Here is a 24,698-nt window from a genome sequence, read left to right on the forward strand (position 1 = left end):
AAGTGTGGAACATCCACTTTATTTGATTGTAATACTAAGAGCATTTACATTTTTTCCTTTCAGATAAGTGAAAGACTAGATAGTCAACAACTGTGAATTAAGCACCCACAATCCATTTTCCAGTTCCGTTCCAGTTCTTGTTAAGAAAGGTCAAAGGGTCAAGGCTTAAGAGGTTCAGCTTTGTGAGCTGAGAACACTCAGGCTGTATTGAATTAGAATTGATTCGCACCAGTGATGCGAATCAATTCTAATTTCTGTTTATGGATGACAAGTGCCAGCATCTCTTCCCTTTGAGTTCATTTTTATAACAGCAAACTCACAAATTATGCACAGAGAAAGGGAAAAGGAAAAGAATAAATGAGGTGGGAAGATAAAACGCCACATAATCGGCTCGTGCAGATCAGGAATATTGACATAAAGGGCGATCTCTGCTGTCAGCCTCACATACATGCAGGTTTGACAGATGAGACGTGTCCAGGTTTTTCATGGACATAAGCTATCTTTGTCTAATGAAGGACATAAAGGTCGCCGGACATTCCTGAGAAGCAGAGGAGGGTGGCACACATGTGGAGACAAGGAGAGACACAAACGGGAGGATGTTTTCTCAGTTCTGTGACCGCATGTATGCACACATTCAGAAACTCCATAATGATCCAGCAAAACCCTCCTGAGCGACAGACGTTATTAAACGTTGACAGGATTGTTGTGTGCATTGCAGTAATGCTGTGATGCAATCACAGAGGTGGGTGTTTAGAACTATGTCTTCATTAATAAATCAAACCGAGGCACTTACGATGCTCCCACGGTGGGTTTCATGTTGCAGTCTGGAAGTGAGGAAAACATTTTTGAAAATTGACAGCAACAGTTTCCTGAAAGAGCATTTTTAATCCTCATTTCCCGGCTTTCCCACTGGCAAGAGATGAGGAAGTTGAATTGCAAGAGGCAGAAGTATTGTGATGCTACAATAAGGACGAGCTGTGTTGCTGTTTGTGGTTTTCGTGTTTAGCTGAATTTGATGCTTTGTGACAAAAAACCCCCAAAAAACAAAAAAAATAAAGACATGTCGAACCACAAAATCCTAAAAATAAAATTACACATAACTGCAGGCTGCTGTGCCTCCACATCCACATTAAAAAGATATGTGAAACATTTAAAGCGCCTTATTTAACCCCAAATGATGCAATGAGCAGCTGCTTATTTCTTAAACAAGCATGTTAAAAGACACATCCTGTGGTTATGGAAGAGATGTTTAAGAAAGGTCAAGTCATTGGTTGCATCAGCCAGAGAAAATATCTAAGGAGCCTTCAGAAACTACTAGAATCGGGGTGAGAACTGTCTGGTGGGGCTGGTGTGGAACCGTCGTCTTTGAAGATGAAAGGTGATGCTCAGTGATCACGGCTGTGTTTAATAGTCACACACACACACACACACACACACACACAGTGGAGAGAGCGATTGGGACTGAACAGCTGTGTAGCCTTAAGAAAGCCACTAATCAGTCAGGCTAATCAGAAAAAAAGGCCTGAGTTTGTGAGGGAGCATAAAGATTGGACTCTGGAGCAATGGGAGAAGGTCATGTGGTCTGAGTCCAGGTTTCTGCTGTTCCTTAGTGACGGGCACATCAGGCAGATGAAGAGATGCACCCATAATAGCTCGTGGCTCCTGTACCAGCCTGTGGGGGCAGCACTGATCTGGGGGGGCTGCAGTTGGTCAGGTCCAGGTTCAGCATCATTAAGATTGAGGTCAGCTGAACACCTGATGTACTAAATGACCAGGTTATTCCATCAATGCCTTTTTTCCCCTCTGGTGGCACAAACATATTCCAAGATGACAATCCCAGGATTCAAGTTGTGAAAGAGTGTTTCAGGCAGCCTGGGACGACATTTTCACACGTGGTTTGGCCACCACAGAGTCCAGACCATTGAGAATCTTTGGGATGTGGCGGAGATCCAATATATTCTAAACTGGAACAGGGCTGCTCAGAACAAACCTGCTCCTGGTGTATAAAACCAAGAAGAGGAGCAAACACAATGGTACAAGAGTTAAAACATGAGTTATAGAGCGCTCGGCATCCTAACGTGAGACAAAACTGGGATTATGCTTGTGACTTTAAATATAGTTCGACTTAAAAAAAAGAAAAACCATATCCCAGCAGTGTGGTTTCAGTAATCCTCCGAAGGCTCGTCAGCTATTGAAAACAACCGTAATGCTGAAACTTCCTGTTCTGGCAAGAATGCAACACATTCTGTACAGCAGCTGGATATTGCACAACTGCTGGCGTGGCTACCCCTGATGTGGGACAGGTGGCAGATTTCTCTCCTAAATCTTTCCACGCCTGCCCCAATGAGCTAGTTGCTTCTGGTTCTGTGCTTCCTCACTGCTGCCTCCACTGTGACTCCAGGTCTCAGAAGATCAGCAGGACCTGTGCGCTTCCTGTCTGCGGGATTCCCCGAGTTTTTCCCAGCTAAAAACATGCTGTTTAATCCATTCTAAACTCTTCCTCATTATTCATCGGGTTTTAGAAGAAATAAGCTTGAAGAGAACACACACACTAAAGGGATGGGATTTAGCATTTTTCCATAATGTCTTTTTTCCCCCATCAGAGTCCTGGGGGCACTTTAATAAACATGGAGCAGGATAAAACACTTCTCCTCTGTACGACGCTGGAGAGCTCAGTTATCAGCCCCTCTCCTCCATGTTAAGAGGACTGAAACAGTTTACCTTCCACTCCCCAAATCTTCCCAGACTTTTACAGCAGCCAAGCTTGGTGAACATTCCCCAAAAGGTTTGGAGTAATGAGAAGTAAAATTCACTGAACCTGAACTTTAATGAAGCTGCCTTTTAGAAACAATAAACTTGAGCTGAATGGAAAAACCCAATAAAAGTAAAGTTTCAGCCCTAAATGCAGCCCATATTAAGTTACAACAGAAACAAGCATTATTTTGGTGAAATGTAGTTTCTCTGATGACGAAGGCGGATCAGAAACATTGTGATCCTTTTCATTTGTTGAATGTTTGTGGAACTAAGTCGTGAATGTTTGCTTTCCTGGATTTGTCGGGGTCTTTAAATCTCAGGGAGAGATGCTCATCTTTTTAAAAGTACGTCCTATCAAAACATTGCCTCTAGAACAAATGGCTTATTTAAAGAGGAACCTAATCTTATTGAATCCTGACATAAAATACAACGATAATAATAAGAAAATATGTTAATACGTTAATCAGCAGTTTTCTGAACAACTGGATATATGGGGGATTTAAGAAAACAACAACGAGGAAACAGGGGTCAGCGAGGTTCCTGCCACATAAACAAGGTCCAACTATTTTGTCTTGCATTATTTCTGGGAATCTCCTAATCAGATCGAATGGTTCCCGCACTCCTCCAAATAGAGCTGAGCTAAAAGTTCAGGCAGGAAATCTATTTTATCACAGCAATCACACTAAATCACCAGCTCACCAGTTCTCACCAGTTCTTCCAGCTGGAGAAGCTTCAAATGCTGAATGAAATAACAGACTGGATTGACTGAAATTATAGGTACAATCTAAATGGCTGTCTAAACACTGAAGCTCAGTCTATTTCCTAAGCATGGCCAGCAGGTTGAGTGTTGCTCTACACCAGCTCATTTTTCCTTTTCATTGAATCACAACAACACCAACTCTTTTTTAGCCAAATGTCTGTATGTTTCATCTGAAATACACTGTAATCCAACACTGCAGAGGTTTAACGATGGATGGGGGTGTATTGCCCTCCAACAGCAGCAAACACAGAGTGCTCCTGTGCACCGGTCCAATAGGTGCTAAAAGGTATTGTATGAAGTGTATCCCAAGAGGAGCAGCAGGAAAAGAATTGCTTTCCGGCAACAGTGAAAACAGAGGTTTTGTTTATTTCACTGAGTCCTCTTTGAATGTGCGCAAGTCATCAAATCTGGGAAAAAGACGCTAAATTAAAAGATAATTAAAAGAGCTGTCTTGAGCTGTGTGACGATCTGCTGCACTTTTACTGAAAGCACCAAATTTCCTGACACTTACCCGTGCAGGGAGGCTATTGTGTTTCTCTTCCCAGAATTGGAGTCCAAGATCTCTATTGCAACATGCTGAAATCAACCTGTGCAAACAAGCAGCATGTTAGTCATCAAAATATGAGCAGACTTTTCACAGATGAACATTTGAGGACGCCTTAAACATCCTAATAAGTAGCTTTACAGGGCAGTGCAAGACTTCCTAGATCAGCAATGTAGCAGGGCACACAGGAAGAATTAACCTGCAGAGATACATTAGAATTTATTATATTCAGTACATATTATATTCAGTATATTCATATATACACTATAAAGCCATCCAGAGCATGACTTCATATCATAGTGCTATTATTCAGTCAGCTAAGACAGCCCCCTCTTGGGTGGCTGAACAGAACACACAGAAATCACCTTTATGACTCAGATAATCAGCTGTACATCAGGTAAGTTGTTGCATGTTCCAGACTTTTCTCTGTGAAAGTGCTCATTTTATTAATCTCCGTTTGACCTCGGTGATGAGAGTTTTTCCACATCTCTTGATTGTTACCGATTAATCTTTGTGTGAAGTGAATATGACTGGACACATCTCCATTCATATTTGTACTAATGTTTTTGGATGAAGTTGATAGTTGGACAGTGTTAGCAGGCAATTTTTAAATGCAGGAATTCCCATGATGCCTTTCAAAAGATCCTCACTGCACATTTACAAAATTGTCTTGACTTTATCTCATTCAAGTGTTTAAATGTTACTGTTACTACGCATTGGTCATGAATTTTACAAAACTATGTCAACCAATGCAGGATCTCAGTTTAAAGCTGATCATTGCTTAAGTGTCTGAGCACACGGAGCCACTATGTTAGCTTTTTTTGCTATGATTTGGTAGTTGTTTATTTTCCGAGACTTGGCTCTTCCGAGACTTTGGCTTTGTAGCCAAACATTGTCAGTTTTTAAAAAAATTCAAAGATTTGATTCTCTGTGCCTCTGCAGCCTAACAGTTTCTTTAATAGCGGTTTCCACGGAGATGCAGCATGCCCCCAAGAATAAACTGAGGAATATTAGCAGTGACCTCTGACCCGATGAATGAAATAAAATGGAACCTGCCTGACTACCTGGTGACCACAATGGCAATGTTCTGTGATGAGAATAATCAGTGGATATATGTGTGGAAAGTCCTTCATGTCAGCTCATTTTCTTCCTCCTGCAGTCACATTTATTTTTACAGATTGTGTTTTTGATTTACACTGTACGCAAATCATAAAGTTAAAAAGAGAAAGATAAGCCAGTTCAGGGTGAAAACCAAGTCTTGTGCATCCTCAGAGAAGTGAAAAGATAATATCTTTAAGCACAAACACATATTTAATCAGGCCCAGTAGCTGAGACGCACACACATAAAGTGTCCATTTCTCAGTCCAACAGATGGACACAGTCCAACACTAAAAGGTATGGACAACCAAAAGATAATCACGATCGGCATTAAATGCGTCATTAATTCATTAATTAAAACAGCAGTTCATTTTATGTAAAAATATAACTATTTCACTATTTAGTTAAACATTTCATGGTCCAGTGTTGCAGTACCTCACTAATTAATGCTGTCTGTTAAAGTAACGCTAATCTAATCTGATCTCATCCACTACTTTGAGCTGACGTACTGTGGCTGGAGCCAGAGCTCTGCTCAGAACTTCGCTGCTTCTCTCAGTATCCCCTCGCATGAGGTAGACATGTTGGTCCCTCCGCCATTAGAGCAGAAAGACTTTTAATTTTTTAGTTGCCGCAAATAAAATCCTGTTTCTAAACCAACATAGAGGTGACAAGGGCCACCCGATGTATAGGAATGTCTTCGACAGCTCTGCATCAATCCATTATCTGCAAGCGATTTGCCTTGAATTGATGTGCAAGGTAACCAATCAGGTGTTGGGATGCAGCCACTGACTTTGCTAGGCGAGTTGGACAGATACAACTAATTCATGAGGTAGACTACCACAACACAGGAATAGAAAGGCTCCTTCAACAGGTAATAAAGCTGCTTCACAACAGGCTTTTAAATGGCTGATGCCTGAAGAATCCAGCGTTTAATTACAGTGGAGTGTCTCACTAATGTCTGCGAGGATAGGAGTAATCTATTATAACCTGTGCTGTAATGAAAACAAACCTCTACAGAGAGTAATGGCCTCTGAGGCCTCTGACTGTATTTCCTCTCCCCCCTTCTGACATGCGCCCTGTCATGAGCTCTCTTTTATGTCTGTGAGAACATATTGCTACTGAAGTCCCGCCGGGGGTCTTACTAAATTAGGGGTCAGAGTTTGATTACAGCGGTCATGCCGTATTCCCACACCCAGCTGTGACTTCATGCTACAAACCATCTTCATGTCTCTGGAACTCTGCTTCCGAGCGGCAGGGATCACGACTCCCACTCAGACCAGTGACGTACACCAGTGAGGACTAATTAAAAAGACACACGGATGCACGCACGGATATTCAGCATGTGGGTGATTACATGGCATGTGTGGACCACCGTGGTTCTCGTCATCATCTCATCGCTAACGTATGTGTATCTCTATCTTATTATGCTCTCACCGTTAAGAAATGACCTCAGCCTTCTTTATACAATGCACGCATGCTTAATTGCCCCTTTTTAAACCCCCATCCCCTGTACAGCTGCTGCACACATGGCTGCAACAAGGTGCTGCGGTCGCTCTTATGCAACTCTTGAATGAGGGACTCGCTTAGCTGTCCAAGTCTGCTTCCACTCAGTCTACTCTATGGAAATGTAAGCAGCGGGCCCAGCTGATTAACGCAGAGCAGCTAGCCTGACGCACCGACTTCTATCGAGTTACCTCTGAAGAATATACAAACAAACGGTGACATGAAGCCATCTCAAACTTCAGCAGCGCCTGCTCTGCATTTGTGTTGCGTATCCCAAGAAGATAAAATCTCGCATAACGGCCAAAGCTTCTGGAACTCGCTGCTGTTATCGGCAGCAGATGATTGGACACAATCTTGTTAGATGCATTTGATCTACTTTGGGTCATTTCCCAACAGGTCGATTATGCTGACTCAGGTTTTTCTCCTCAGACAAATGCAATTTTTGGTCATGTGAATTATGAACACAAGACATAACTGGGTTATTGGATTAAAGTTCATGAGGTGATTTTGATTGGACAGTTTCCGCTTCAGTCTGCTGTAGCAACACTTTGCTTTTAAGGCCATTTTATTCGTTTATTTCGGAGTTTATTTGACTACTATCACAATTCCAAACTTATGTAATCGGGAATCCAGACACACACCATTATATTTGGGCTTTGCATTTTCCTGCCCACCACAACTTTGACACTGATTAGAACCAACATAGAACAGCAAACTGAAGGCTGGCTCCGAGGCAGAGGAAAACGAGAAAGGAATAATACCCCCCATGTAGTTTCTTTGGGCTCCAACTTCATCCTGAAGCAAGCTTCATTTGAGTTATCCAAACTACTTAATTCATCAATATATCTACTTTGTTAAAAGGAACTTTTCTTTGGACGTCCTCAAACCTTTTTGCCATTAACCATGGGGCCAACGACTATAGAACTCTGGTTTGACCTGGCGCTGATGCAGCTCTCAGTTTTCTTCGGCTCACTCCATCTGAGTGGACTGGTGTCCTTCTTTCAGAAGTTCTTCCAGAATGGCATTTGATCCTTCTCCTCTAAACAGAATCTTCACATATTTGAAGGGGTCATTGGAGAAGCGTGATCTTCTTTGCTCCTTCTGCGTTTCCTCAGATGGTTTTTGCCTCTCCTCCGTGTTGTTATCCTACTTTGGAATTCTCCATGCAGCAGGTTTATACCCTTTATCTCTCCCCCCACCCCCACAGCTTTCCTCCTTTGTTTCTTTAGCTGCCACCTCATTTTATTTAGCAATCTATTTTTACCTGCCATTGAGATTTGATGGAGTAGCTCACTTACCTTCAAACAGAATGACCAACCAGGGAAAGTTTCTCTGATCCTTTCCAATATTCAGAGATCAGCTTTGACCTCGTCCCAGTGTCTATGTTACAGGCTTTGGCCACTTGAATGATGGCTTTTGCTCCTGGGTCATGATGGGTTGGGTTCAGGTTGGTCTCCCTTGCCCAGTTCTCCCACCTCATGGACAGAACATTGATGTCCTGCTGCTTTATTTTAGTTGACTTATTCTATAAAAATTAAATAGTCTGATATTAGTTTGGACAAATTTGCTGCCATATAACATTTGCTCATAATATTACAGTTTTTAGGATTTGAGGTTTTGTTTATCTTAACTATAATTTAAATAATTGACTTCACCTAGTGTAGTACCGCCTATGAACACACACTAATTGTGTGGATAACCGCAAACGTTAGGGGGCGCTCTTGTACCTGTTTTTCTTAAACTAGTTAACAAGAATTCCCCTCAAAATTACTAATCTAGTATAGCCTTAATGCAAGTTTTTTGTTTTAGATTTTTACTACATAAACGCAAATAATTCCAATTCATAATTTTAGAGGGACAAAATTGTCTAATCTTGGCATCTGATAATCAATTATTTCTCACTGAAATCTGCAATGAGATTTCTTTTGTGAACACATCTGTTCTACAAGTCCACATCAACATTTTGATTTAACATGTTTTCTATGTGGTTTTAGAGATTTCTGTAAATGTCTATTGGATTGATGCCTCTCCATAACTAACAGACTAATTGATTAAAATATCTACCGTAAGAGTCCCAGAAGCTGCATCTGAAAGAAGCTAATGAAACCCAATCATCTGACTCACCTTTTCAACTTCCTCCATACGGCTGGGAAAACACACATGGCTAATGATGTCATTACAGCACAGGAGATAAAACAATTAAAACATGGGAGAAATGTCAGAATAATAAGTGCATGATTTCCAGGACATACTGCAGAAATTTCATCTCAAGGTGATAAGAACATAGTGCATCTGGGATACAGCTTTTATTTTAAAAAAAATATAAAAATGACAGAATCAATATGCAACAATGTGTGATTTTTACAACTCAGTGTGAACAGAAGAGTCATCGTCATAAATCTCAGCACTGGAGAAAGACAGAAAATCCTCTTCATCCACAATCCCCTCATCCCCTTCCTCCATGTCCATCAGTTTAAGAAAGTCTAAAAACTCAAAGGCAGGAGGCCAGCTATCACCCCCTAACAGACCTAGAGAGAAAAAAACAAGACCATAGAGAACTAAAAGCGTCAGTGGAATGTGAATTAATGCAACAGCATTTCTTCAGCACAGTTCCTCTTTTACACTGCTATTGAAACAAAAGATTCTGATTTTGTACTTCATGCTTGTGGAAAATGATTGTAACAACCACCAACAGTTGCTGGTCTCTGGTTTTTGTGTCGAGAATGGATGGAATGTTGAGGATGACAACTCAACAGTTCACAGAGACGAGTTGCAGCACGGCCAGGATCGTATCTCAGTCTACACAAACTACACAATCCAAATGGTAGAGCTTCATGTCGTTCCCCACGAGGTTGCATTCAGCCAAATTACATCAACGGATGTAACATCATTCACCAGACAGCAATGGCTTGAGCGTGATCATGTCACCGTTTAATGGCACACTTTTGGAGCGTGCCTAGATATGCAGAAATCTGGGATGCACTCAAAAGCAGCAGCAGCTTGTTCTTCCTAGATCGAAAGTTGCTCCATAAATTTCATTGCTGTGTTGCAATAAACCTCTGTATAGTTCCAGATTTTAAATTACTGTCAGTGGGGAAGTGAAACTGTTGTCTTCTTGCATTTTTATGTTGTAATGAAGCTGTTTCCCGATAGACTCTCTTCGTAAACAGCATATATGATCTCACATATGCTGAGCTGGTGCGTCATCACCCCAGATTATCGGGGTGGTGCTGGACTTGAGTAAGGGAATTGGTGCGAGTAAAGCATGGTGCACAGTCACCTGGCTCACTTTCTTACTGTGCCAATGCTGGATTGGCCAAACAAAGTCTCAGAAAATCACATGCTCTGGTTTAATTTTTGTTCAAATAGTAAATAAAGTTGCAAATACTGCTACAGTGTCATATTTCAGGTGTTTCCCTACCAGCTGGTGTCTCATTGCCGTCCTCAATCCTCTGCAGCCAACTCAGGATAGACGAAGCAGCTATGGGCATGTTTGGGGGGTACTGATAGATTTCAGGACCAGAGGGCAGATGGGTGAGGACCAGAGCAGGGAGGTGGGGCATAGAGCCAAAGTATGACCCAAGGACAGACATAGCAGCTGGAGTGCGACCGCTGAAAGACAGAAGAGACTGGTTGATGTAATAATAAAGAAATAATAACAGTGTGTGTGTACTTGATGGATGGACTGAGAGTAAACCTAGTGTGGTATTGATTAAATATCATCTGTGACTGATGAACATACAGGTGGATCCAGGAGGGCAGATATTTCTCTATCTTCCTCTGACCCAGCTCGACAACAGCTTTCATCTCCTCCACCAGCACCTGAGTCTGCCTGCGCCCAGCGTCGTCTTCCTCCTCCTCCACAAACAGGAGGAGCAGGGCTTTACCCAGGGAGAGGAAGGACGGCAGATTTTCCACTGTTAACTCAGGCTGGGACAAAATACAATGAAGGAAAAAAATGCCTTTAAAGACGAATAACATTATGTTTGCTATTTCTACAGTTTAAAAAACAAAACTATTTTAAATCTTGTGGGAATTAACTGCAGAAAGAGTTATCAGGACACCAGAACAGACCATCTGGTTACTTCCTGGGCCTTTTATAGGTCTCTCCCTAATTCCCAATCAGCTTTCTGTTGCCTGGCTCCCTTAATAACTTGAAGGATAGCCAGTTTTGATTGTTGTAGTTCACAAATGAGAGTACAATTAATATAAATTGTTTAATTTAATCACTGACTTGAATACGTTTGAGTTGTTGTAGTTAAGGGCTGATAAAGTTGCAGACAACAGCGCCCCCAAAAGGCAGCCAGTCTTTCTGCGTCCAGCTTTCACACAGGCATAATTATCTTTCCACAACACTGGCCATTTATCTTAGCAACACCAGAATCTGAGCCTGAAACCAAACACATCAGTGCCAAATAAACAGAGAAAAGCTAAGCTAAATGTGCCGTCTTTAGAAACTCCTGCGTTGAGACCATCATCTCCACATCGACTCTTGTGTTTGTTTAAATGAGCTAATGTAAACTCCGGTATGATGTATTACCCTTACCTTGGATGTATTGAAGAAACTACATCCAACATTTGGTGATTGTTATCAGGGATATACTCTGACTGTTTCAGTTTAGCTTTCACAAAGACATAAAGTCTCTTATTTACTGTTAATTATTCTCACAAATCCCCTGAAGACAGTGTCACAACCTCTATCCAACCCTACTGGGGGAAATGTTGGCTGAGTTCATTTAACTTGGGATCTTTTTTGTTGGGGAATCTTTTCTATCTAGTAATTCTAAAATTTAAAAGACAGAGGGAAACCCATATGATTCAAATCTGACTAAGTGGTTTAATTACCATGGGATGCAGCAGAGCAGCGTTGATGTGTGAGAGGAGCCCTTTCAGAGAGGTGGACATGGGCAGTACGGTGGGAGTGTGCATCCTCCAGGAAGGAAACACAAACAGTGCAGGGAGATCCGCAGAGTGGTCTGCTGCCCTGCAGAGCAAACATGCAACTTCAATAAACACCTAAACGTTTAAATGATACTGAGGTACGCCGAAATCGACGAGGCCTTGAAGAGGTTCAGTAAGGAAAGCAAGAACATGGTTACAGTACACCATTAAACCAGACACTGACTTTACAGCAGTTACCATTTGTCTGCCAGCTCACCAGTCACCAGTCCGGTCAACACTTTCCCTCTCAATGATTTTGCTGCCTCAGTAAACACGGAGATACCTGAAGAGACATGAGAGAAAGGTCACTAACGCCTCGGCATAAAATGACATGAGTAAATGAAGTGCAAATAATGCAAGTCTTCAGGGACATTTTGACAACAAAAAGACCCTCCAGGTCTTGGGACCCTTGAGGTCAGGCGAGAGCCCCTGCCTCAAGTGGAGGAGATAAGTATCTTGGGGTCCTATTCATGAGTGAGGAAGGATGGAGCGTGTGCTAGACGGGTGGGTTGATGCAGCAGCTAAAGTAATGTGGTCGATATGTTATGGTATCAATCTATGCTCCTACCCTCAGCTATGGTCATGAACTTTGGGTCGTGACCAAAAGAAAAGACGCTGGATACAGGCGGCCAAAACTAGTTTCCTCCGCAGGGTGGTGGGGCGCTCTGTGGGTGAGGAGCTCTGTAACCCAGAGAAAGTTTAGAGTAGAGCCACTGATGCTCCACATCAAGAGGTAATAGCTATGGTGGCTACCAGGATGTCTCCATAGGGAGGTGTTCCCTGGCAAGTCTCGCCATGAGGAGACCCTGGGAAAGACCCAAAACATGCTGGAATGACTATGTCGCTCAGCTGCCCAGGGAAAACCTTGGAACCACTCCTGAAAAGCTGTAGGAATTGTTTGGGGTCTGAGTTGTTCTCTGAGCGTCCCTGCTCAGACTGCTGACCCTACAAAAAACTTGCATTACAATTGCTCTTTTACCAAAAGATGTGTTAACAAGCCTCTAAGAACACAGTTTTAATCTTGAAATAGTTGCAGTTTGCAGAAATTTGCAGAATGTAGCTAGTAGCTAGTGAAATTTCCTACCTGCATGTGTCTTGAACAGACCAAATACTCTTTCTGGGTTGTATTTCGCTACTGGATGAGGTAATTCCTGAAAGAATGAGATGACTTCCTCTTCAGTTGACACTTTTAACGGCGATGGTTTTTGGCTCCTGGATTAAAAACATTGGCATTTAATTCTGTATTTTAGCTGACAGCAGGTACTGGGACCAAACTTCACAAAGTTCTCACAGAACAATGAAGCGATATAGAGCCTCGGTATCCAGCATGTCTCTGTAAACCTGTGCTGGTTCCCCCGGGCGGAGCAGCAAGATACAGGGGAAGGACGTGATTGGCTGGAATGGAATTGGCTGGGAGTTCTCCGACTGTGCAGCACAGAGGAGGGTCCACTCCTCACAATTGACTACACTCATCTGGACTTCTGAATCTAAAGGAATGAATTATTACGATGCATATCCATTTCAAGATTATTGAAATAACAGTAGTTTTGAAAGGTTTAAATATGCCAGCAAGAACATAGACTGCTTACCTACAAACTGTTCTGCAACTTCAATGTAGGATTCAAAAAACAATGATGAAACAGCATCCCCTGTAGGAGAGAAGTAAGAAATATTACAGTCCTCCAAGGGAATTAACTTTAAATTAATCAGGTGTCTATAGTCCCTCTTTGACGGGCCACAAAAGAAAAGTTTATCTCACATTGGAAATGGAAGAGGACCACTGTCAGACTCCTCTTAGCAACAGCACCATGGAAGTTCTCAGGGGTCAGCTCTGTAATGGAGTCCACCTCTGGGATAAAACCTTGACTTTGGTACACAGACCTCGCAATTTCATCATCCAGCTGGTCTGAGGGCAGACAGACACATCATTTCCCCCCTCACTTCTTTGCTATTTAATTCATTAGTGATTTTCAACATTTTCATCAGACTACTACCATAGTGCGCCTCTTCGTAATCCTCTTCCTCCTCCTCCTCTTCTTCCACATTATCATAATCTTCCTCTTTCTCTTGATTTGTGAAGATGTCAAACACATCATTAAGGCCTCGTAAGGTCAGATATTTCACCTCTGAACCCTTGAAGTACACACCAACAAAAGTCTATTAAATAGTGTAATAGTGAAATTTTTTACATAAATATATATTATTATTATTATATATTACCTTCTCAGGAAACCTGAATGCAACATTATAGTCTTGAGATGATTTCACTACAGGACTCTCCCTGGTAACACATGAGAAATGCATACAACAATATTGGTACAATTAAATACTGACAGAACACATGTGCATTAATACTAAAAGCTGAAATAAAGAATAAAGTCTAGGATTTTGCGTATATTAAATCAATGCACCTGTGTACAAGCACCACCAAAGCAGAGCCGCGGAGCTTCAAGGCCAGAGAAGTTGCCGTGTCCATGTCCAGGTGTGCAGTTTCAGGATGGGAGAACAAAAATACCTGAGGAGTGTGCTGGTAAGGGACCGGTGGGGGCAGGACTGTGGAGGGGTCTTCATAAACCTCTGTCTGGCAGCAAAGATTCAATTAAAATGAGACAAGTGAAATGTCAGAGTTGTATCTATGAACTGAAACTACTTTTGTGGATGGAAATGGGACCATGGATCAATACTGACCACTAGTGGAGCATCCATTAGCTGCAGGAAGGAGTGAAGATTGAGGGTTGTAAGGGGTTTGGACATAGTGGTAAACAGACAGCGATCAGACATGAGTGAGTTTATGGATCCAGTGTGGTCTCGGCAGTGGAGGAACCATACTTGAGATCTGTGTGAGGATTCAGTGCTGGGACACAGTCAGACAAGGAAAATAAAATTACCATTACAGCAAGTACACTTCATTTTTCCTGGTTGCCAGTGTTATCATTTCTGTGAAAAGCGCTACCTTAGGTACTTTAAAACTGGACCTCCAGTTATAAGGGCAAACTGGTATGTGGACCCATAGGCATACGCTGTCTCCATCAGTGATCTGTGCTCTTTAGAAATGAGAACATTATTATTATTATTATTATCATTCTTCTCAAAGTATAATTCAACCATTATTTAAAAAATAGCCACATAGTTCTCAGTGCTTCATACCTGGGGTTCCCAAACTGAGGATGTACCCCAGCACAATATCCTTCTTCCCCTTGGCTGTCTTCTCCATGATCATGAGGTCACTACCGGTGTGGACGTACTTGACCTCCTCGTGCAGAAGGGCACTGAAGAAAGGACACCAAAGCATTTTAAACTCCAAATCAGATCCAAATGGAAATTAACTCATTTTACTTATCATTAAAACTGCAGCTGCATTTGTTATGTAGCTTAGAAAGAAGTCAATTGCATCTTTCCCCAAGTACAAGAAGGGCAAATCCCTAAAATCACTAATGCAGCATGTCAGCACATTGAAATCCAAGAACAGTACATGAGTTCCTGATCAGTGTGAATCAGTCTGGTTCAGATTGGTCAAGTAGTGAATGAGATGCTGGGGTGTTGTCTTTTAATTTCTTGAGAAAATGCTACCTGTTGGTTTTGAGATACCAGTCACCATGTGCTTCACATTATCTGTATGTTTAGCTTATATTTCTCTTCATTTGAATACTAACCAAATACAACAATGAATTCTAATCAAAAGAGTATGGATTACTTACAACAGGACTTCAGAAACGATAGAGTTGACATCAAACACAGTGTCCAAACTAAACTTCATGAACTCATCACCTCCTCTGCCGAACAAAGACAAGTCAGAGAGATCAACAATTCCAATTTAATAATTCTGGGAGGACTAATTCGTTTTCAGAATGCTTGTTACAGTGTGGGGATTTTTTCTTGCCTATTTACAAGTCATTCCCAAAGCCCTCACAATGTACCTGAAGAGAAAAGCTCTGTGAAGCAGTCTTTCATCCGTGCAGTATGTCCCTACAACCACCTTATTGCAGTTCACCTGAGTAGAAAGAGAAGAAACTGTCTAGAAATACTATCATTGACACTTGTTATTACTAGATATGACAGCTGGGAGTTAATAGCAATCTAAACATTGTAATACAACAAATCAGTTACCATGCCAACCAATACTCCATAATCTTTCAGAGCATCTGAGGACTTTTCCAACTCTTTCAAGAAGAGAGATATAGTTGGAGAGCCTGCATAGAAAACAAACAATTATTTCTGTTTAACTGTTAAATTAATGGCTTGTTTCACAGCTAGTTGCTCCATTAAATCTTGAGATGTTGATAGATTATTGTGAAAAATAAAGGCACCAGTTTTAAATTAGGACTTTTCCTAATTGTTTGCACTGGGATCAACTCAGTGCTGTTTTTCCTGAAATTTCCCTACAATTGTACTCTTTTCAAAGGAGACAAAGAATTCAAATGAAATATTATTGTTAACGTCAAACTCTTGTCTGCTGCAAACATCTTAATATATCATACTTTGTTTTTTTCTCTTTAGATTGTAGAAAATTGGCAACCAACAGAAGCCCATATTGTTTTACATGCATGTTAGCAGCGATCAACCTACCATGACGTGCAAAAAAGATGAACATTGTCTTCCCGGCATGCAATGACTCAGAGAAAGCTGCATATTTATACTCAATTAGGTTGGAGGTGTCTTTTCCTGTGCATCCTCCTGACACTGTTATCACCAGGAAAACAACAAGGCAGGGCCACATCTCTGTCCAGTTGTGTTGTTGTGTCTGTAGGGAGAATCACTGCAAAGCTTCAGAAGCAACCACACAATAAACCCATGTTATTATGATAGGATGAGCATAATAACAGAACTTACCATTAAGTCCAAAATATGACATTCTAACTATCATTTAAATCAAGGGCATCTGTTTTGATTGCATTTCCTAAAATAAATCAACTAAACTATTTAGAGCATAGCACACGAAGAACAAGTTATTTATATTTGTTGACACGGTGGCTAATGAGGCCAATGGTATCAATACGGATTTTAGTAGTGTTACCTGAGGAGGTCGAAAAATTCAACTTTTGTCTTTCCCAGTGGCAAAAACATTACAAGCACGAGTTAAAAGTGTGGTTAAAGGAGGAAAATGTTGCCAGTGGTGAACACTGTCATTTAAAAATGTTATGCTTTATTGAACTGTATAAAAGTACAGGTAACTTCAGCTAGCTCATTAGCTATTTCTAGCTTCCTACTCGATAAATGCGGCTACACTTCGAGAGAACACTTCAAGGTGGGTGACAGCAAATCTAGGAAGAATATTAAGACTAAAATAAAGCAAAGTAAGTTTTTAAGTAACTTGCACAATTAAATCTAAAAACATAAAAGAACGGCACCCAACGTCATCAAGCTAGCGTGCGACAAAAGAATGCCAGCTTCCGGTCTACAAATAAGATTGTTATATATTTTGGACCGAAGAGATTTCTTTCAATCCATCCACGTTAAAATAAAGTGAATAATATAAAATATGTTGTAATTGAGACCATAGTTGGTCAGGGGTTGCAAAGGTCTTCTCTCGAAATGCCACAGTCCGACTTAAGGCAAAAGTTGAACATTATTTTGAAGGTGATCATGCGTTTCCGTAACAACCATCATTTTTAAATATTTGTTTGAGGATTGCAAACATGCAAGACACGCCCACGTACTTCCGAATCCAATAAAATTAAGCAAGACTTAAAGCCTGAAGATCCAGCCAATCACAATTAAGCAAGGGTGGAGACTTCTACAGCTGACATCATCGTAAACCAATGAGCAACAAAGGTGTGGAGGCGGGGCGACAGGACTAACCAATGAGAGTTATAGCAGAAAAAGTAGGCGTGGAGCTGCGTTGATTTGCTTGCATTTAGCACTGAAACTGGCCAGAATTTGTGGCTCCTTAGCGAGTTGTTTCGGCACAACACGAGCTTGGGTAGAGCCAAGATGGCGGAACACACAGCGCTGTTTGCTGCCCCGATTGAGAGCAAAGGGGTGGGTCTAAAACTGCATCACAGCTGATCTGGAGGTTCCCCCCTTAAGTTGTTTTTGCAAGGAAGAGCTTTGCAGAGATTCACACGGGGCCTCGATATTTTTCTTTTGATAAGAGTGATATTATGGACTTAAAAAATCTACGCCAGACGCAGCAACGGGCACGTCCAACGCCGCATCATTATGCATCTTTTTGTTCAAAACCAAAAACTGCCTCTGTTGCAATTTTATTTTGAATGCTGTGGGTTTTTTTCGTTCACGGAGCAATTAACCCAAGTCTGACCCAGTTTGGATGTTTTTCTGACTTCGCTGCAGCCGATGTGTTAGTGCGGAGATGTTTTCGGAAGGAGAGGCGGCCAGTACATTGTTTACCTCACTGAAGGAGTCCCATGGAGCTGCAATCTCCCCGACACTGGAGCTCAGTGTGACAACGGTCTACACAGTCCTCTACTCTTTCCTTTTTGTTTTTGTGTACCTGCAACTCTGGCTTATTTTGCACTACGGACACAAGCGCTTCAGTTACCAGAGTGTGTTTTTGTTTCTGTGTTTGCTCTGGGCAGCGCTGAGGACGACCCTCTTTTCTTTTTACTTTAAAAATGTGGTGCAGGCCAATCAGCTGCAGCCTCTGGCCTACTGGCTGCTCTACTGTTGTCCTGTCTGCCTGCAGTTCTTCACACTCTGCCTTCTTAACCTGTACTTCACACAGGTAAACCCTGCGTGTGTGTGTGTGTGAGAGAGAGAGAGAGAGAGCAGTCTTTTTGCATGTGACCTGATTTTTAAAAATGCTGACACTGCAATTTTTCATTCTTTATCATTGGATAACTCCAAACGACAGTTTAATCAGCCAGTTCCATAACCTTATTCGCTGTGGGCAAAAATTCTCGCATCAAAACCAGATTTCTTATTTCAATGTAACCCAGTTCTTGTCCATGGTTTCTGTAAACAGACTGTCAGTCACTCAGAGGCTGCTGTTTCTGCGCAGTGTAGGTTTGGACTGAAACAGCCAACTGATGATCTTTTGTTTTCTATAGTGGACATAAATAAATGCCTTAAAGCAGCTTACAAATGCCATATTCTCTTTAGGATTTCACCTTAACAAGCAGCCCTGACATAACTGGTTATTTTCTTTAGTAGATGTAAGCCTGATTAAATTTAAGCGATGGATTTCTGCCTGTATGCTGCTGTAAAACCACGTTTGCTATTGCAATCGAAGAAATGAAACCTCTCTGCTCAGTATTATCCCATGATGGGTCAGCTGAAGTTTTTTGGGTCACTGCTGGTATGAAAGCCCTGCTGATTGGCTCAGTATAGGCAGAATACCACAAAGACAGATGTTCAGACCCCCCACTGAAAGCCCGTATTAAATGCCCAGCCTTCATCATTGCCATTTGCTCAGCAGGCTCGCGTAAACTGGCTAAATGTGTCACAAGACGTGCGTATGAGGGCCGCACAGTTTCTTCCTGGCGGCTGTTTAATACCTGCCTGCTGTGAATGTCAAAGTCCAGTTTGTTTCGCTCTCAGAAAACACCTACAGCCGCTCAAGGCTTTTATTTGGTGATGGTGCCACAGGTCAGTCCCAGTACAATCACATGAGAGTGTGTGAGCGGAGAGGAAACTGAACTGGAGCTCGGGTAACAAATAGTGTTGTTACCACTGAATCAAACCTGTCACCAGATGCCTGATCAGGAACCTTTGAAGAAACAAGCTCATCTCCCAGTGGTGGAGTGTTTGTCTTAAATACAGGTGATTTAAGGTGCAAAAGGGACCTTTTTTCCATTAGTCAGCATTTTTTCGTATCCTAGTTTAGAAAGCCTGTCTGTTGGGGGGGGCATGAAACGCGTCTGCTCTGCGAGAAGCAATCTTCCTCCTCGTGGGTCACCCGGTCAAGGTTAAGCGATACATTTTCTCCCTCAGCAGAAAGTTTATTTATTGATCGGCTCTTTCACCAGTTTGACATTTGTCCCATATTCCCCTGTCACATGTTTAATGTGACTGAGCTGCAGAGGTCTGGAGAAGGAAGACCTTTTTCATGTGTAAGGGCAGTTTTGCTGCTATTACATAAGTGTTCGTTTCACCCCGAGATGGTCGGTCATATGACACACACATGTGGAAACCCTCGTGCGTGTCTGATGAGTCAGGGACAGCCGATCCACTTCTCCTTCATCACATCTGGGCTCTTGCATGTAGAGAAAATGGAGCTGATATGGCATAAGACACATTTAATGCTTATCCCAGTCAGTAAATGTATCACCCATTAAGCAGCTCCTGCTGTCTGTTTTCATATGAAAATATACGGGTCTGCATTAGTTTGATGTTTACTGTTTCTTTTTTCCAGGTCATGTTTAAGGCTAAAGCCAAGTATTCCCCAGAGCTCACTAAATACAAGTAAGTGTAACCTTTGTTTTGGCCTCTGTTGATTTTTCAAGTGGCCGTGAATTTTCCAAGCGCTTTAAAATAAAAAGAAGCTGTAAAAACACAGAAATAGTTTGTTTCTACGGCTAAAATCAAATGCTGTAAAATGAGTCAGCGAATCTTAAAGCAGCTGTTCTTCTTTTCTCTTCCCAGGCTTCCTCTGAGATTATTTTTCCTAAGTCTAAGTATATTTTTCCTAGTGGTGAACTTAACCTGTGCATTGTTAGTGCAAGGAGCTCTGATTCACTCTGAATCACCAAGGTAGATAAACAAATCTTTGCTCAAGTCTAGACCTCTTCTTACATTGTTTACCTCAGTAGACTGGTTTGATTCCCTCTCTCACCTCTGGTCTGCAGTGATGGCGGGATCAGGCATGCAGTCCTGGCCCGGGTCGTGATCAACGACAGCCTGTTTGTGCTGTGCGCCGTCTCACTGGCTGTCTGCATCTTTAAGATCGCAAAAATGTCCTCCGCCAATGTTTACCTTGAATCCAAGGTATGTAAAGGGCGCACGGTTGACCAGCACGAGGCATCGGCTGCATGAATGTTCTGGCCCTCTCCTCGTGCAGGGTACGTCCGTGTGCCAGGCCACCGCCATAGGAGCTGTGGTGATATTGCTCTACACGTCCAGGGCCTGTTACAACCTGGTGGTGGTGTCCCTCTCACCACAAGACAGACCCAGTCCCTTTAACTACGGCTGGTACAGCGTCTCCGATCAGGTACGGCCCCCGGCGTAAATGATCAATGACAGGAACTGTGAGAAAACATGAGAAAATACACAAACTAATATGTCCGTTTGCTCCATGGTAATCAGGCCGAAGTGCAGGAGGTCAGCGGTCAAACCTACATCGTGTTTGGGGTCATTCTTTTCTTCTGGGAGCTGCTTCCAACAAGTTTAGTGGTGGTTTTCTTCAGAGTCCAGAGGCCCAACCAGAATCTGGTAAAATAATACGCTAAAATACAACATAATCTTTGGATCTTCACAACTGAAAACTGCATTTATGTCTGAAACCCCACAGGCCCCTGGGGGGATGATCAACAGCCACAGCTTCAGCTCCAGAGCCTATTTCTTCGACAATCCTCGACGTTATGACAGTGACGACGATCTGTCCAGAAACGGTAACCGGACCGATCGGACCAGGTAGGAACACGCGCTTTAATTAGGGTTGAGTGTTTGAGACTCCAGTAACACTGGTGTCAGATTGGTTGGGATGTCTGACGATCGCTGTCCTGCTCCAGCACTCCTCAGGTGGGAACGTCCAGTTGGTACGGTTCCATCCAATGCAACGGAGCTCTGACGGCAGGCATCGCCGCCGCCGCCCAGCACACGTCATCCTCCACGGCCCCCCTGCTCTTCACGTACGCAAATGTCCACAATCCCCACCACCACCATCACAACTACTACTCCACCCCGCAGAACAACAACCACCATCATCACAGTAACTTCTATTCCACCCCACAGAATTATTACTGCGGGTCGCAGACGTATTTCTGCACGCCACAAAACTAAACCCCGAATCCGAGAAAAGAAATCCTGATGGGACCGTGTTTCAAATCAGCACCGGAAATGAAGAAGTTTTAGTGTCTCAACTTCCAAATCAGCAACAAAATAAACTCAAATATTTGCACTTAAGAATATTGATTAGAATAGTATGTTTGAGTTGGATAAAAAGAAAACCCTGATAATTAAAACACGGTCAGCATCCTGTTTCCTTTCCTAAACTGTATCTGTGGCTTATGATGCCATGGAGCTGGTGAAACATCTTAAAAAGCTAGCATAGCTAACAGCATTCCGTAAGTACGGAAGAGTGTTTGGGCCACCCAAGAGAAAAAAAACGAGAGGAGAACATTATTGTTTCAGCATGCACTTCAAGAATAAAGGCTGAATACAATACTGAGGAAAAAAGCAGCATCATAAATGAAGAAGTTGTAGTGTCTGTTTGTTAGGACTGAAGTTAGCTTCCGATTCATAACTTCCTATCTGGCAGGGAAAGGTAAAGGGAAAATAAATCATGCTGAGTGACGGTGTCCGTTCTTTGTACCTCTTATCCGTATGAAAGACATTTTGGGTAACACATTAACTTTGCTGACCTCCACTTTATAAGCCAGTGAAATGTTCCCTTTTTGCATTTTCACAAACAGAATAAAAGTTTCACAGTCAATAGTGGACTTACCCCTTAACTAATGAAAAGGAAGCTATAAATCAGAATTTAACTTCAGGTTAGTGTTCTGCACACAGTTCTAAAACCAGTTTCTGTTGTGAGCCAGAAGAGAAAGTATTAAATTGTTACTGCAGCATGTTACGGCATTTTGTAGAAGCAGTCACTTGTGCTGGTTGTTATTGTCTCAAAAGATTGACTTGACTTCTCTTGAAATTATATTTCGACTCGTCTCAACCTCGGATTTCCACTTTATTCTCAATATAACCAACTTCTCGAAGTGCATGATTAAAAAACTCTTAAGCCTCTCATTTGCCCCCCCTACCCCCCCCCACGGGTGGCCATAATACTCTTCTGTACTGTAAGTAATAGTTAGCAGTTGTGGATCTATTATTTTGGGTTTTTGAAATTAAAGCGTGACGGTTTTAAAATGACACAGATTATGTGTTGAATTAGCATGAAATTGCTAATTGAAGAAAAAAACAAGGGTGCTCGCCCTCTAGCTCTGTCCTCAAACATTCAAAAGGCTTTTTGTGACTTTGAAAAAAGACCAAATGACATTCTTTAGGGCATTTAATGGTGCTTGTTTTAGCATAGACTGCAAACATTAGCTTTTGCTCAATTGCCATTGGCTTTTGTATCGTGAGAACCAGCTGAGAAAGTTTTCTTAAATGTGTTATGTGTTTAAGATGACTACTAAGTAAAACTGATACCAAACTTTCTTTAGAAAGTTAATAGTTTGTTATGGCAAATTATTATTTTTTTAAAAACTGTAATTGTTCTGCGCCGCAAAAATGATCATTGCAGACGCACCATTAGAGTTAAGCTGCCATGCAGCACTGTCCAATTTTACTGGATTATTGTGTGGCTTAAATTCCTGACTGAATCTAAATACTGATCGATTTATCTCATCTTTAAATTTAATGTGAAACCATTTGGACCAGCCATATGGATATTACTGTATTTTCAGCAGATGTAATTTGAAGATGTGGCTTCAACAAGGAAAAGAAACATGCTGCTGTTGTTGGATGCAAATATTACACTCTGAATCAGATTATCTACCGGTATATTTATATCGTGTCTGTCACAATGAAAATTGTCTCTAGGCACAAAAAAAAAAAAATCCGGTCTTTTGATTTTTGAGGTTTTGAAGGGTGTATAAGGTATGCACGCACGGTATCGTCATCTGTATCACCTGGACAATAGTGATCCGAGTGAAAATATCAAAGCAAAATTCCAATTGTGATCTAACAGATATCTGATGAACAGATGGAAATGGAGGAAATACGTTTGACCAAAAACCTTTTTCACAATCTGACCATCTGTGAGCTGTGAGGCAACATTTTGCACTTATAAGATATTCACCTGAATGTAGACTTCCATCTCTATAACCTGTATTATAGACATATATTTACTATATTTTACTATCAATGTGCCATCACATTTTGTCATATCTGAAAGTTTTTTTCCCCAAGAGGAAAGATTTGCACAAGAAATGATGGATGATCGATGTTTTTGATTGAGTGTTGTGGACTTAATTTCTAATCCATGTATGTATGTGTGTTTGTTGAATATACATTTATACTTTTAAAATATTGTTTTCCCTCATGTTATTATTATTGCCCCTGTTTGTTCCATAATTGTGACTTTTTTTTAATAAATCTGCCTGTGAGCAACATTTCACTGATCAACATGTAACACAGTTCTCAACCCCTTTAAAAAATAGTAATCGATGTATCTATGTCAAAGCTGCAAAAGGACATTAACGGCTTTATCACCTATAATCCAATTATGGAGTTGTATTTGTTGGACATGCTGTGCACATATTTTAGAAACATTGCAGTGCATGCTTCTGCATCAGAGCTAAGCAAACAATAGCAGTGTTGTACATTCATTCCAGGGTTATATTTCTGTAAAAAAAACATATTTACGTTCATCTGCTACAATAAAAGGGCAGTTTTCTGAACCGGTCTATCTGTGACTGCAAGTTGTTGTGTGGTGTCACTAATGGGTGTGCAAGAGATGCACCACTGCCCAAGAATAAAGGCCTACTGCACTGGTTTTCAGATCAAACTAATTTTTCAGCCCATAATCGTCCAACTTACGATAAAAAATTTCAACAACTGACTACAGACAGTTGACTCCTCCCCTCACCTATGATCATGAGCTTTGGGTCATGACCGAAAGAACAAGATCACGGGTACAAGCGGCTGAAATGAGCTTCCTCCGTAGGGTGGCTGGATAGGGAGAGAGAGATAGGGTGAGAAGCTCTGCCATCCGGGAGGAGCTCGGAGTAGAGCCGCTGCTCCTCCGCGTTGAGAAGAGCCAGATGAGGTGGCTTGGGCATCTAGTCAGGATGCCCCCAGGGCGCCTCCCTGGTGAGGTGTTCAGGGCATGTCCCTCCGGTAGGAGACCCCCGGGAAGACCCAGGACACGTTGGAGAGACTATGTCTCTCGACTGGTCTGGGAACGCCTGGGGATCCCTCCGGATGAGCTGGAAGAGGTAGCTGGGGTGAGGGAAGTCTGGGCTTCTCTGCTTAGGCTGCTGCCCC

The 24,698-nt window shown here is 41.9% G+C and overlaps 2 protein-coding genes across 8 annotated transcripts; one reads left to right on the top strand and one right to left on the bottom strand.

Annotated features, from left to right (window-relative positions):
• Positions 1-5,147: 5,147 nt before the first annotated feature.
• On the bottom strand, positions 5,148-16,978 carry txndc16 (thioredoxin domain containing 16). Of its 7 annotated transcripts, XR_008949731.1 has the most exons (23): positions 16,615-16,978; positions 16,431-16,516; positions 16,167-16,341; positions 15,708-15,790; positions 15,518-15,591; positions 15,299-15,373; positions 14,748-14,869; positions 14,554-14,644; positions 14,289-14,454; positions 14,012-14,181; positions 13,821-13,881; positions 13,595-13,733; positions 13,360-13,506; positions 13,190-13,249; positions 12,892-13,087; positions 12,685-12,812; positions 11,799-11,883; positions 11,505-11,643; positions 10,402-10,589; positions 10,081-10,271; positions 8,784-8,823; positions 7,958-8,184; positions 5,148-5,211 (listed from the first exon to the last, which is right to left on the bottom strand). XR_008949731.1 is itself a non-coding variant. In XM_057027752.1 (22 exons), the coding sequence occupies exons 2-22, from the start codon at positions 16,431-16,433 to the stop codon at positions 8,166-8,168; spliced, it is 2,352 nt and encodes a 783-aa protein (XP_056883732.1). In that variant the 5' UTR covers positions 16,434-16,516; positions 16,615-16,978; the 3' UTR covers positions 7,873-8,165. The 7 variants fall into 7 exon arrangements, 6 of the variants coding, with proteins under 6 accessions (XP_056883732.1, XP_056883728.1, XP_056883733.1 ...); XM_057027752.1 differs by lacking the exon at positions 5,148-5,211 and having other exon boundaries at positions 7,873-8,184; XM_057027748.1 differs by lacking the exons at positions 5,148-5,211; positions 7,958-8,184; positions 8,784-8,823 and adding an exon at positions 8,951-9,187 and having other exon boundaries at positions 16,431-16,497; positions 16,615-16,977.
• A 519-nt stretch (positions 16,979-17,497) lies between these two features.
• gpr137c (G protein-coupled receptor 137c) lies at positions 17,498-24,112 on the top strand. Its single transcript, XM_057027883.1, has 8 exons — positions 17,498-18,282; positions 19,912-19,961; positions 20,142-20,249; positions 20,345-20,483; positions 20,557-20,706; positions 20,802-20,927; positions 21,007-21,128; positions 21,227-24,112. Exons 1-8 carry the CDS (start codon positions 17,911-17,913, stop codon positions 21,495-21,497), a joined length of 1,338 nt encoding a protein of 445 aa, XP_056883863.1. The 5' UTR covers positions 17,498-17,910; the 3' UTR covers positions 21,498-24,112.
• Positions 24,113-24,698: the final 586 nt, after the last annotated feature.

Source organism: Takifugu flavidus, chromosome 3, assembly GCF_003711565.1.
Source record: "Takifugu flavidus isolate HTHZ2018 chromosome 3, ASM371156v2, whole genome shotgun sequence".
Taxonomy (NCBI): domain Eukaryota; kingdom Metazoa; phylum Chordata; class Actinopteri; order Tetraodontiformes; family Tetraodontidae; genus Takifugu; species Takifugu flavidus.

Coding starts and splice junctions, on each gene's coding strand:
- txndc16 (XM_057027748.1), bottom strand. Junction 15,791..16,166: donor CATCTTTTTTGCACGTCATG/GTAGGTTGATCG, acceptor TTTTCTATGCAG/GCTCTCCAACTATATCTCTC. Junction 10,590..11,504: donor CTGCTCTGCTGCATCCCATG/GTAATTAAACCA, acceptor ATTTTGTCCCAG/CCTGAGTTAACAGTGGAAAA.
- gpr137c (XM_057027883.1), top strand. CDS start 17,911: ATGTTTTCGGAAGGAGAGGCGGCCAGTACATTGTTTACCTCACTGAAG. Junction 20,484..20,556: donor ATGTTTACCTTGAATCCAAG/GTATGTAAAGGG, acceptor CTCCTCGTGCAG/GGTACGTCCGTGTGCCAGGC. Junction 20,707..20,801: donor GGTACAGCGTCTCCGATCAG/GTACGGCCCCCG, acceptor CATGGTAATCAG/GCCGAAGTGCAGGAGGTCAG.